Source organism: Protobothrops mucrosquamatus, unplaced genomic scaffold (genome assembly GCF_001527695.2).
Source record: "Protobothrops mucrosquamatus isolate PMUCROS unplaced genomic scaffold, P.Mucros_1.0 scaffold7182, whole genome shotgun sequence".
Classification (NCBI taxonomy): domain Eukaryota; kingdom Metazoa; phylum Chordata; class Lepidosauria; order Squamata; family Viperidae; genus Protobothrops; species Protobothrops mucrosquamatus.
In genome coordinates this window covers 5,808-18,135 of record NW_015392987.1, presented here as the reverse complement: position 1 = coordinate 18,135, position 12,328 = coordinate 5,808, and the positions used below count along the sequence as shown (strand labels likewise).

The window sequence follows — 12,328 nt, the reverse complement described above, 5'->3', positions numbered from 1 at the left end:
AAACTCTTCTTAACCATATTTTGTTCAAATGTCACTTTACCATTATAATCTATTTTCTCTATAATTCTTAATTTCTGTTTTTTCCGTAACTGATAAGACAACCACCTTCCAGGTTTGTTTGCATTACAAAATGTATTATAATTCATGTACCTTAAACTAGTTGCTGTCTGGTCAGCTATTAACATATTAAATTGTTCCCTAAGCATGGTTATAGATACTTTTAAGTTATTATCCAGCGGATTTGAAATAAAAGCCTGTTCTTTCGATTTAATATCCTCCTCTAAATCTTTTCGTTTTTGTGCTTGCTTTCTCTTATGAGCAGCATTCATAGAGATCAAAATACCTCTCATCTAAGCTTTGCTAGCATCCCAGACTATTGAAATCGGAGTACCTTTATGCATATTTAACAAACCATCAGGTTTACTTCTGAGAGCAGATCTAGCTCCCATTCTTACATCTGGGGGATCTTTTTCCAAGATGCAAAAGTCCACTGCAGCCGGTCACGGGTCTCCTTGGTCTGAGCCCCATAAACCATGGGGTTGAGCATGGAAGGGACCAGCAAGTAGATGTTGGCCAGGAATAATGGAAGAATTTATTTGCATCCACATTGAACAGAAAGATCACATTACACTATATTTGTTAATTTCGCACAGCACTATAATGAGTTGGCCAGTCTACCTTGGACCTACAGTTTCCTGCTTCTCATGCCCATAGCCATCAGCACCCGCACACGGATCTCCTTGGTCTTGGCCCCATAAACCATGGGGTTGAGCATGGAAGGGACCAGCAAGTAGAAATTGGCCAGGAAGATGTGGACACTGTGGGGGATGCTGTGCCCAAAACGGTGAGAAAGGAAGGAGAAAAGTCCAGGGGTGTACAGAATGAAGATGACTCCCACGTGGGCCCCACAAGTGCCCAGGGCTTTTTGACGAGCCTCCAGTGATGGCAGGCGGAACACCGTCCGCAGGATCCGTCCATAGGAGGCGAAGATGAAGGTCAGGTCTCCACCGACAATGAGGAGGGACACAACCAACCCGTAGAGATTGTTAGGAGCGGTGTTCCCACAAGCTAGATTTACTAGAGCCATATGCTCACAATAAGTATGAGAGATATTTCGGGAGTGGCAGAATCTCAGCCTGAGCAAAAGGAAAGGAAAGGGTAAGATGATTACAAAAGCCCGGATAGCAATGGCTACTCCGAATTTGACCACCGTCCTTGGGGTCAACAGGGTTGTGTAGCTGAGTGGGTAGCAGATGGCCACATATCGGTCATAGGCCATGGCGGTGAGCGTCCCAGATTCCACAACGGAGAGGGCGTGGACCGTGAACATCTGCACCAGGCAGGCAGCGAAGGTGATCTCTTCGGCCTTGGTCCAGAAGATGGCCAGCATCTTGGGCAGGACACAGGTGGGCATGGCCATGTCGGTGAGGGCCAGGATGGAGAGGAAGAGGTACATGGGCTGGTGCAGGCTGGATTCTGTCCAGATGACCCAGAGCAGGGTGGCGTTGCCCAAGAGGGTCACGGCGTAGATGAAGCAGAAGGGGATGGAGAGCCAGGCCTGGACACTCTCCAGTCCCGGAAGACCCAGGAGGAGGAAGGAGGTGGAAGGAGCCTGGCCACTGAGGTTGGAAGGAGCTAATAAGAGAGGAAGAAAAAGCAATTCTCAGAGTTTTGCTCACAGCCTTTGTCTCTCTTTCACTTGTGTAATAAACTTTATTGGCCGACCGTCTCACCACAAGGTAACTCTGTGGTTACTACTCACCCTGCATTTTTTCACGCTCTTGGACTAGTCTGTGAATAAGAAATGGGAAAAGCTCCACTTCCTGCCTGCAGGGAGAGAAAAGAGAGAAAAAGCAGAAGTTGGTTTCAGGTGGAACCTTCAAGGACCCTCCGAAATGGGGTCCTTCAACTCGGAAATGGGGATTTCCAAGAGGGTAACCTCTTTCGAATCACAGACAAAAAAAAATCTGAGCTTCTCATCGATTCATACAAGGAGCTTCCCGGTAGAAGAAACGTTGTATAGCTCCGGGATGAACGGTGGAGTTCCTGGTGCTCCCTTGGCTTTGCTTTTGGGCTTATTGTGGGGAGAATCAGGAATTGGATCGATACTGTGGGTGTCCATTGATAATAAACATGGTTTTCTGCTTGATTGTTTGTTTGGTGTTTCATTTGGTCACCACGATGTAAAAAAGATAATTGAGACTCTGGAAAGAGGGCAGAGAAGAGCAACAAAGATGATTAGAGGTCTGGAGGCTAAAACGTACAAGGAACGGTTGCTGGAATTGGGTATGTCTGGTTTAATGAAGAGAAGGACGAGGGGAGACAGGATAGCAGCCTTCCAATATCTCAGGGGCTGCCCCAAAGAAGAGGGAGTCAAGCTATTCTTCAAAGCACCTGAGGGCAAAGACAAGAAGCAACAGATGGAAACTGATCAAGGAGAGAAGCAACCTAGAACTAAGGAGAAACTTCCTGACAGTTAGAACAATTAACCAGTGGAACCACCTGCCTCCAGAAGCGGCGAATGCTCCAACACTGGAAGTTTCTAAGAAGAGACTGGACAGCCATTTGTCTGAAATGGTAAAGGGTTTCCTGCCTGAGCAGGGGGTTGGACTAGAAGACCTCCAAGGCCCCTTCCAACTCTTTGGCAGTTGCATAATTGGAGTATTGTTTCCTCCTTGGTTGTTTGTCTAGTGTTAATCCCTGCTTCTCTGGCTGTTTGTCGCTTTTTAATTTCTTTCTTGTTAGCTTTTGCTTTGTCTCTTTTTAATGGTGAGCAAATGTGGTTTATGTGTCTATTTATAGTTTTGTTTGAATGCCAACCTCACACCCATGGACACAAAATAGCAGTCAGAAGACACAATAAAAACTCCCTAATCTCAGAGTACATGGAGACACCCAAGCATAATTTCAACAGGAAAAGTGTAAGCATCCTAGACCAAGCTAAATCCAAAAATGCCAGGGAATTCCTGGAAGGTGGGCATTCAGACACATCAGCCATCAACGGACACATAGAGATAAACCCACATTTACACACCATTGAAGAGAGAATAAAAAGCTAAAAAGGAAACCAAGACTAGAACACAATTTCTCCAGTCAACAATACCCAGAGAAGCAGGGATTAAAACCAGACAATCATACAAAAACCATATTTGACATCGATACATGCCAACAATATTAATTTAATTCCTAATTCTTCTAATAAGAAGGAGAGAACTACACACCCCACCATCATCTCCACGCAGTGTAAGTTGTGACATATAAACAGGGGGAAAACCCCAAACTCTCTAACACTGATGATGCTACCTAGATGGGGAGTGAAACGTCTACAAGAAAACCACCAAGGTCAGAGAGCACCAAGGAGTCCACACTCCATCCCCGAGTTCCTTAAATTTTCTTCTGTTGCTCGTCCCTCCTTAGAGTTCTCAAGAAGAAGCTGAAAGTTTGTGGTTTGGAAAAGCTTCTCCTCTAACCTATACGCCAGGTGTTTCCAGGTGAACCACACCCGCCCTGCTCTCTTTTCTCCCAGACCTTTGCCTCCACGTCCATCACTGCTTCTGGGGCCCTCTAGATATCGCCTAGTTTGCCAATCTCCTTCTGAAATTGGCATCTGTGCAAATCAACCCATCCCTGGTGACATTCTGGTTTGCAAGGGGAGAAATAAAACCTACCCAGTTCCTTCCACAATATGTGGCTTTCTCCTCTTCTTCCCTCCTCTAGATCTTCTGTCTCACCTGCCTTATCTTTTCCCACACTCTTCTCACACACCCCAATGGTTTGGATGAGGCTCATTTTGCTAGTTGAAAATAAACCTGGTAAAAAACATGCTCACCTTTTTGTCTTGGAAAGTCCCAAAGGGTTTCTGTTTTCAGCATCTGCAAAGAAGGTGAATTTAAGGGGAAGAGAATGTAAGCCCCAAGGTGGCTTGGCTGGCTGCAAAAGTCCTTCCCTTCCCTTCTCTCTCCCTTCCCTTCCCTTCTCTCTTCCTTTCCTTTCCTTTCCTTTTCTTTCCTTCCCTTCCCTTCCCTTCCCCTTCTAAGCGCAGGGCAGAAGGGAGGCGAGCAGTATGGGGGGGGGCAGGGCAGACTCACAGACCAGCCTCCGTCTATCCCTGGCCAGGCCTGCATCACTTGGAGGACGCTGCCCATTCATGGGGAGCCGAGTGGGGAGGAGAGGATCCCCTCCTTCCCTTTCATAGGCTCCTGTGAGGGGGGGGTTTCCCACCAGGGCAAGGCCAAGGGAGAGGGGGGCTCCCCAGAGGCCCCCAGGTGCCACCTTGCCCGCAGGGGCCGGACGGAGGCAGAGGCAGGGCAGCCCAGCCCTTCTTCTGAAGCAGACTCAGCCTCCAGCCCCAGCTGGTTCAGGGGGAAAAAGCAGTTTTAATTGGGGGAATAAAATATATCTAGATGACACCAATGGCTCCTCTGAGTTTGCGTCCTTTGGGAGAGTCGTCCAGGGTGGTGTTTTCTTCCCGTTCTGAGGGGACCCAGCCGAAGATGAATTTGGAGGGGACTTCGGGGGGGGGGGGTAGTGGGAGTTGGGGACCCCCGCTTGGTTGTCAGGGTTGGGGGTCAACTTGCTCTGGGTGGCCACAGCTGGTCTCTCTCACCAAAAGAAGGAAAAGAGGGCAACACATTTAATGAATAGAGTTGCCAGGTGTCCACTATTTGAGTGGACAGTCCACTTTTTTCACATTATGTTCACTATTTTTTTTCACAAAATAGTGGACATTTTTTTTATTCAAAAGCTTTATGATGAAATGGTACATAATCTAAAGCTGTACAGTCTACTTTTTTTACTACTTAACCCCCCCTCCCCCGCTTGTCCGCTATTTTTTGGAAGCAGACCTGGCAACCCTATTAATGAATAAAGAATTTCTCCTCCACCTTTTGGCCTTTGTCAGGTTGGTCCAGAAAGTAGCAGTAGGCTATGAAATGGGCAGCATATAAATTTAATAGAAAGAAAGAAAGAAAGAAAGAAAAAAGAAAGAAAGAAAGAAAGAAAGAGAGAAAGAAGGAGGAAGAGAGAGAGAGAGAGAGAGAAAGAAAGAAAGAAAGAAAGAAAGAAAGAAAGGGATGGAGGAAGGGAGAGAGAGAGAGAAAAAAAGAAAGAGAGAGAGAGAGAGAGAGAAAGAAAGAAAGAACGAAAGAAAGAGGGAGGGAGGGAGGAAGGGAGAGAGAGAGAGAGAGAAAGAAAGAAAGAGAGAGAGAGAGAGAGAGAGAGAAAGAAAGAAAGAAAGAAAGAAAGAAAGAAAGAGGGAGGGAGGGAGGAAGGGAGAGAGAGAGAGAGAGAGAGAAAGAAAGAAAGAGAGAGAGAGAGAGAGAGAGAGAAAGAAAGAAAGAAAGAAAGAAAGAAAGACAAATAAGTGGGGGTGTCTGAGAGCCCCCCCCAAAGAAGGCTCCTCTGTTCCAAAGACCAGCCCACTTCTGGGCATCTAGAGCCGGGGCACCATCAGATGGCAGAGTGACCCCCCCAGGACCCCCCCCTGGAGGCCCAGGGTTAGAGCCGGGCTCTCTTCTGGCCTTGTCACAACCTTCTCTGGGCCCTTGCAAGGTGGGCCGATTTGTGTAGCTGGCACTGAGGTGTTCCGGGCAGGGTCATCCGGGCGCCTAGATAGGGTCGTGACTGACCACGAGGGGCTCCTCTCTGATTTTAGCCCTCTGGAGGCAGGACCCTCCCAGCCTGGGGGGCACCTTTGCAACAGGGGTGGGGGGCTTTTTTTGGAAGCCAGGCTGGGATGTGAGAAGCTCCCGTGGGCCTGGCAGGGCACAGCCGGTGGCTATAGTTATGGCCGACTGGAGTGTGCATTGTCCAGATGAGGGTCTGGTGGAAAAGAAATCCAGGGCTGGCTGAGGAATTCTGGGAGTTGGAGTCCACAAGTCTTAAAGTGGCCACGTTTGAAGACCCCTGCCTTATCCCATCCCAGCCAAGGGGCTCTCCAATCTCTTCTCAAAAGCCTCCAGTGATGGGGCATCCACAACTCCAGGAGCCAAAGGGCTCCATTGATTAATTGGAGTCCTCTTTGCTGAAGAGCTAATTGGCAGAAGGCAGGTTCACCTTCCAGGTGGGCTTTTAGGAAGAGGAAGGAAGGAAGGGGGTTTTCTCTAAGAAAAAGGTGTCATGTGTCTGACTAATGAAACACTTCAAAGAACTTTCAGGCATTGTTTAAACTAAAAAGCCTTTATTAGTGTAAAGGAGCGTCAGCATGGCATGGAGAATGCCAAGATCTGAATTTCCCTTCCTTTGCACATAACATTCCAGGCATTTCCCCTCCCCTATTTTGGGGTCATGATTCACATCTTCCAATTAACCTGGAGGGCAAAGATTCCCTTCCGTTCCCTTCTGCGCTTTTCTCTCCTCTCCCATTCTCATCTGAATTAACTCTAAAAGTACCAGACAGTTCTGCATATTTTGTCAAAGCAAGAATATTCAATATTAGCAGCGTTGACAAAAGGCTTATTCCCATCTCTTCTGGGAATGCCCTTTCCGTAGCTAGCGTTGATTGTGTGGTAGTGGGTTGATTTTCGATAAAGTTTCATGGGTATACATTTTGTTGGAAAATGTTCTATAGGTGGTCTTTTTCCTGATTATTAGTTTTATTTATTGAACAGTTTTTACAGTCCACCCAACTCAAAAGATCCTGGGTAGATTCCAAAAGCTTGAAATCATATGTGAAACAATAAAAGAAACCAAAATGATTAAAATTAGAGGAACAATACATCAGCTGTGGGAAGTCAGCCCCCCCTCCAGAGAAAGAAATATTTTTGGAAATATTGAAAAGGCAGAATATATTTCTCTAAAGGATTTTAATTGCAGAAACCAAACCCCCCCCCCAAGTCTGTCTGTCCCAAACAGAAACCAGGTCTGCAGAAATGCAGGTGTGATAATCTTGTCAGAAACACTGGAATCAGGAACCTGGGATTAGGAAGAAAGATCCCTAGAATCAACACCAAAAATCTAAGAGGCATCAGCCCCAGCCCCAGGAAAGCAGGATATGACCCTTGGGACATAATAGGATTAACCCTACCACCATCAGAATACCAGAAAGGCACACTCAGACTCAGGTCAAAGTTCATGCCACAGGAACAACTCCAAACAAAAGACTCCAGAGGGTATAAAAAACCACTCCCTACATGTGCTCTCTCTCTCTCTTTTCTTCCAGAGCCATCTTCCTGTCTGGCTCTCCTCTTCAATAAACTGCAACCTTCTTTCTAAAGCAGTCTCCGTTTTGTTTATTCCCGGCTTGGACTGAACCCTGATGAAGACTTTTCCTTCAACACAGCCCAGGATGGAGCCCTACAAGCTCAGTTAGGGTTGAACACTCAGCAAAATAAAGTTGCCTTTAAAGATCTTCTGTAAACCATGATTAAAGTTTGGGCTTGTAATTTTTTGTTATATCTTCCCTGACTACATTCTACATTCTTTCTGACTTTCTGCATTNGCCCAGCCCTTCTCCTGAAGCAGACTCAGCCTCCAGCCCCAGCTGGTTCAGGGGGAAAAAGCAGTTTTAATTGGGGAAATAAAATATATCTAGATGACACCAGTGGCTCCTCTGAGTTTGCGTCCTTTGGGAGAGTCGTCCAGGGTGGTGTTTTCTTCCCGTTCTGAGGGGACCCAGCCGAAGATGAATTTGGAGGGGACTTCGGGGGGGGGTAGTGGGAGTTGGGGACCCCCACTTGGCTGTCAGGGTTGGGGGTCAACTTGCTCTGGGTGGCCACAGCTGGTCTCTCTCAGCAAAGGTAGGAAAAGAGGGCAACACATTTAATGAATAAAGAATTTCTCCTCCATCTTTTGGCTTGTGCGAGGTTGGTCCACAAAGTAGACTATGAAATGGGCAGCATATAAATTTAATAGAAAGAAAAAAGAAAGAAAGAAAGAAAGAAAGAAAGAAAGAAAGAAAGAAAGAGGGAGGGAGGGAGGGAGGGAGAGAGAGAGAGAGAAAGAAAGAAAGAAAGAGGGAGGGAGGGAGGGAGAGAGAGACAGAGAGAGAGAAAGAATGAAAGAAAGAGAAAAAGAAAGAAAGAAAGAAAGAAAGGAGGGAGAGAGAGAGAGAGAAAGAAAGAAAGAGAGAGAGAGAGAAAAAAAGAAAGAAAGAAAGAAAGAAGGAGGGAGAGAGAGAGAAAGAAAGAAAGAGAGAGAGAGAGAGAGAGAGAAAGAAAGAAAGAAAGAAAGAAAGAAAGAAAGAAAGAAAGAAAGAAAGAAGTGGGGGTGTCTGAGAGCCCCCCCAAAGAAGGCTCCTCTGGAGCACTTCTGGGCTTTCTAGAGCCGGGGCACCATCAGGTGGCAGAGTGACCCCCCCCAGGACCCCCCCTGGAGGCTCAGGGTTAGAGCCGGGCTCTCTTCCGGCCTTGTCACAACCTTCTCTGGGGCCTTGCAAGGTGGGCTGATTTGTGTAGCTGGCACTGAGGTGTTCCGGGCAGGGTCATCCGGGAGCCTTGATAGGGTCGCGACTGACCACGAGGGGCTCCTCTCTGATTTTAGCCCTCTGGAGGCAGGACCCTCCCAGCCTGGGGGGGCATCTTTGCAACGGGGCTGGGGGGCTTTTTTTGCAAGCCAGGCCGGGATATGAGAAGCTCCCGTGGGCCTGGGAGGGCACAGCCGGTGGCTGTAGTTATGGCCGACTGGAGTGTGCATTGTCCAGATGAGGGTCTGGTGGAAAAGAAATCCAGGGCTGGCTGAGGAATTCTGGGAGTTGGAGTCCACAAGTCTTAAAGTGGCCACGTTTGAAGACCCCTGTCTTCTCCCATCCCAGTCAAGGGGCTCTCCAATCTCTTCTCAAAAGCCTCCAGTGATGGGGCATCCACAACTCCAGGAGCCAAAGGGCTCCATTGATGAATTGGAGTCCTCTTTGCTGAAGAGCTAATCGGCAGAAGGCAGGTTCACCTTCCAGGTGGGCTTTTAGGAAGAGGAAGGAAGGAAGGGGGTTTTCTCTAAGAAAAAGGTGTCATGTGTCTGACTAATGAAACACTTCAAAGAACTTTCAGGCATTGTTTAAACTAAAAAGCCTTTATTAGTGTAAAGGAGCATCAGCACGGCATGGAGAATGCCAAGATCTGAATTTCCCTTCCTTTGCACATCACATTCCAGGCATTTCCCCTCCCCTATTTTGGGGTCATGATTCACATCTTCCAATTAACCTGGAGGGCAAAGATTCCCTTCCGTTCCCTTCTGCGCTTTTCTCTCCTCTCCCATTCTCACCTGAATTAACTCTAAAAGTACCAGACAGTTCTGCATATTTTGTCAAAGCAAGAATATTCAATATTAGCAGCGTTGACAAAAGGCTTATTCCTATCTCTTCTGGGAATGCCCTTTCCGTAGCTTGCGTTGATTGTGTGGTAGTGGGTTGATTTTCGATAAAGTTTCATGAGTATACATTTTGTTGGAAAATGTTCTATAGGTGGCCTTTTTACTGATTATTAGTTTTATTTATTGAACAGTTTTTACAGTCCATCCAACTCAAAAGATCCTGGGTAGATTCCAAAAGCTTGAAATCATATGTGAAACAATAAAAGAAACCAAAATGATTAAAATTGGAGAAACAATACATCAGCTGTGGGAAGTCAGCCCCCCCTCCAGAGAAAGAAATATTTTTGGAAATATTGAAAAGGCAGAATATATTTCTCTAAAGGATTTTAAAAGCAGAAACCAACCCCCCCCCCCAAGTCTGTCTGTCCCAAACAGAAACCAGGTCTGCAGAAATGCAGATGTGAGAATCTTGTCAGAAAGACTGGAGTCAGGAAACTGGGATTAGGAAGAAAGATCCCTAGAATCAACACCAAAAATCTAAGAGCCATCAGCCCCAGCCCCAGGAAAGCAGGATATGACCCTTGGGACATAATAGGATTAACCCACCACCATCAGATTATCAGAAAGGCACACTCAGACTCAGGTCAAAGTTCATGCCACAGGAACAACTCCAAACAAAAGGCTCCAGAGGGTATAAAAACCCACTCCCTACATGTGCTCACTCTCTCTCTTTTCTTCCAGAGCCATCTTCCTGTCTGGCTCTCCTCTTCAATAAACTGCAACCTTCTTTCTAAAGCAGTCTCCGTTTTGTTAATTCCCTGCTTGGACTGAACCCCGATGAAGACTTTTCCTCCAACACAGCCCAGGATGGAGCCCTACAAGCTCAGTTGGGGTGAACACTCAGCAAAATAAAGTTGCCTTTAAAGATCTTCTGTAAACCATGATTAAAGTTTGGGCTTGTAATTTTTTGTTATATCTTCCCTGACTACATTCTACATTCTTTCTGACTTTCTGCATTCTTTGTTTGGGAATAGATAAACCCTACAGAAGGACTCGAGTTTTCTTCACTCTTCCACTTTCGGGCTTTCCAGAGCTTGATAATTTCCAAACCTAAATCCTGCTCTCCATGAACATCACATGGAGATGAGTTCTTATGGAATCAGCACCCTCTTCCCTCTCAGTGATTCTGGCAGGGGAACATCCCGCGTGGCTCAGCTCCAAAAGAGGAAGGGAAGGGAGGAGGCCACTAACTCAACAACCCCTTAGGGATCTGGCATAATGGAAGCTGCCTCGGGGTGGGGGTTAGCCCTAGGACATCCTTCCCCAAACCATCAAGTTTACTTTTGAGAGCAGATCTAGCTCCCATTCTTACATCTGGGGGGTCTTTTTCCCAGATGCAAAAGTCCACTGCAGCCAGTCACGCATCTCCTTGGTCTTGGCCCCATAAACCATGGGGTTGAGCATGGAAGGGACCAGCAAGTAGATGTTGGCCAGGAAGATGGAAGAATTTATTTGCATCCACATTGAAAAGAAAGATCAAAATACACAATATTTGTTAATTTCACACAGCACTATAATGAGTTGGCCAGTCTGCCTTGGACCTACAGTTTCCTGCTTCGCATGCCCATAGCCATCAGCACCCGCACACGGATCTCCTTGGTCTTGGCCCCATAAACCATGGGGTTGAGCATGGAAGGGACCAGCAAGTAGAAATTGGCCAGGAAGATGTGGACATTGTGGGGGATGCTGTGCCCAAAACGGTGAGAAAGGAAGGAGAAAAGTCCAGGGATGTACAGAATGAAGATGACTCCCACGTGGGCCCCACAAGTGCCCAGGGCTTTGTGACGAGCCTCCAGTGATGGCAGGCGGAACACGGTCCGCAGGATCCGTCCATAGGAGGCAAAGATGAAGGTCAGGTCTCCACCGACAATGAGGAGGGACACAGCCAACCCGTAGAGATTGTTGGGAGTGGTGTTCCCACAAGCTAGATTTACTAGAGCCATATGCTCACAATAAGTATGAGAGATATTTCGTGAGTGACAGAATCTCAGCCTGAGCAAAAGTAAAGGAAAGGGTAAGATGATTACAAAAGCCCGGATAGCAATGGCTGCTCCGAATTTGACCACCGTCCTTGGGGTCAACAGGGTTGTGTAGCTGAGTGGGTAGCAGATGGCCACATATCGGTCATAGGCCATGGCGGTGAGCGTCCCAGATTCCACAACGGAGAGGGCGTGGACCGTGAACATCTGCACCAGGCAGGCAGCAAAGGTGATCTCCTGGGCCTTGGTCCAGAAGATGGCCAGCATCTTGGGCAGGATACAGGTGGGCATGGCCATGTCGGTGAGGGCCAGGATGGAGAGGAAGAGGTACATGGGCTGGTGCAGGCTGGATTCTGTCCAGATGACCCAGAGCAGGGTGGTGTTGCCCAAGAGGGTCACGGCGTAGATGAAGCAGAAGGGGATGGAGAGCCAGGCCTGGACACTCTCCAGTCCCGGAAGACCCAGGAGGAGGAAGGAGGCGGAAGGAGCCTGGCCACTGAGGTTGGAAGGAGCTAATAAGAGAGGAAGAAAAAGCAATTCTCAGAGAGAGTTTTGCTCACAGCCTTTGTCTCTCTTTCACTTGTGTAATAAACAGGATCCTAAGTGTGAAAAACGGTCACACGTCACTTTTTTTTAAAGGACCCCCACTTTTGGCTCCTTCACCAAATCCTTGTTCTGCTTATTTAATTGTAAAATTTATTGGCCGACCGTCTTACCACAAGGTAACTCTGTGGTTACTACTCACCCTGCATTTTTTCACGCTCTTGGACTAGTCTGTGAATAAGAAATGGGAAAAGCTCCACTTCCTGCCTGCAGGGAGAGAAAAGAGAGAAAAAGCAGAAGTTGATTTCAGGTGGAACCTTCAAGGACCCTCGGAAATGGGGTCCTTCAACTCAGAAATGGGGCTTTCCAAGAGGGTAACCTCTTTCGAATCACAGACAAAAAAAAATCTGAGCTTCTCATCGATTCATACGAGGAGCTTCCCGGTAGAAGAAACGTTGTATAGCTCCGGGATGAACGGTGGAGTTCCTGGTGCTCCCTTGGCT

General features: G+C 47.2%; 2 protein-coding genes across 2 annotated transcripts in view; both read right to left on the bottom strand.

Annotated features, from left to right (window-relative positions):
- Positions 1-685: 685 nt before the first annotated feature.
- Positions 686-10,761, bottom strand: LOC107300470 (olfactory receptor 52K1-like). Its single transcript, XM_015829796.1, has 3 exons — positions 10,616-10,761; positions 1,763-1,827; positions 686-1,662 (listed from the first exon to the last, which is right to left on the bottom strand). The coding sequence occupies exons 1-3, from the start codon at positions 10,759-10,761 to the stop codon at positions 686-688; spliced, it is 1,188 nt and encodes a 395-aa protein (XP_015685282.1).
- An 83-nt stretch (positions 10,762-10,844) lies between these two features.
- The window catches only part of LOC107300469 (olfactory receptor 52K1-like), a 5,878-nt gene continuing 4,394 nt past the window's right edge, over positions 10,845-12,328 (bottom strand). Inside the window, exons 2-3 of the mRNA XM_015829795.1 lie at positions 12,028-12,092; positions 10,845-11,821 (exon numbers count right to left, since the gene is read on the bottom strand). Coding sequence (XP_015685281.1) covers positions 10,845-11,821; positions 12,028-12,092 — 1,042 coding nt within the window. The remainder of the gene's footprint in view (positions 11,822-12,027; positions 12,093-12,328) is intronic.

Bases quoted from the DNA above. Each gene is read 5' to 3' on its own strand.
- LOC107300470 (XM_015829796.1), bottom strand. From the start codon at position 10,761: ATGCAAATAAATTCTTCCATCTTCCTGGCCAACATCTACTTGCTGGTC. The intron at 1,828-10,615 runs GTAAGAATGGGA...CTCTCCCTGCAG, and splicing joins GGGAAAAAGACCCCCCAGAT to GCAGGAAGTGGAGCTTTTCC. The intron at 1,663-1,762 runs GTGAGTAGTAAC...CAAAACTCTGAG, and splicing joins AGAGCGTGAAAAAATGCAGG to AATTGCTTTTTCTTCCTCTC.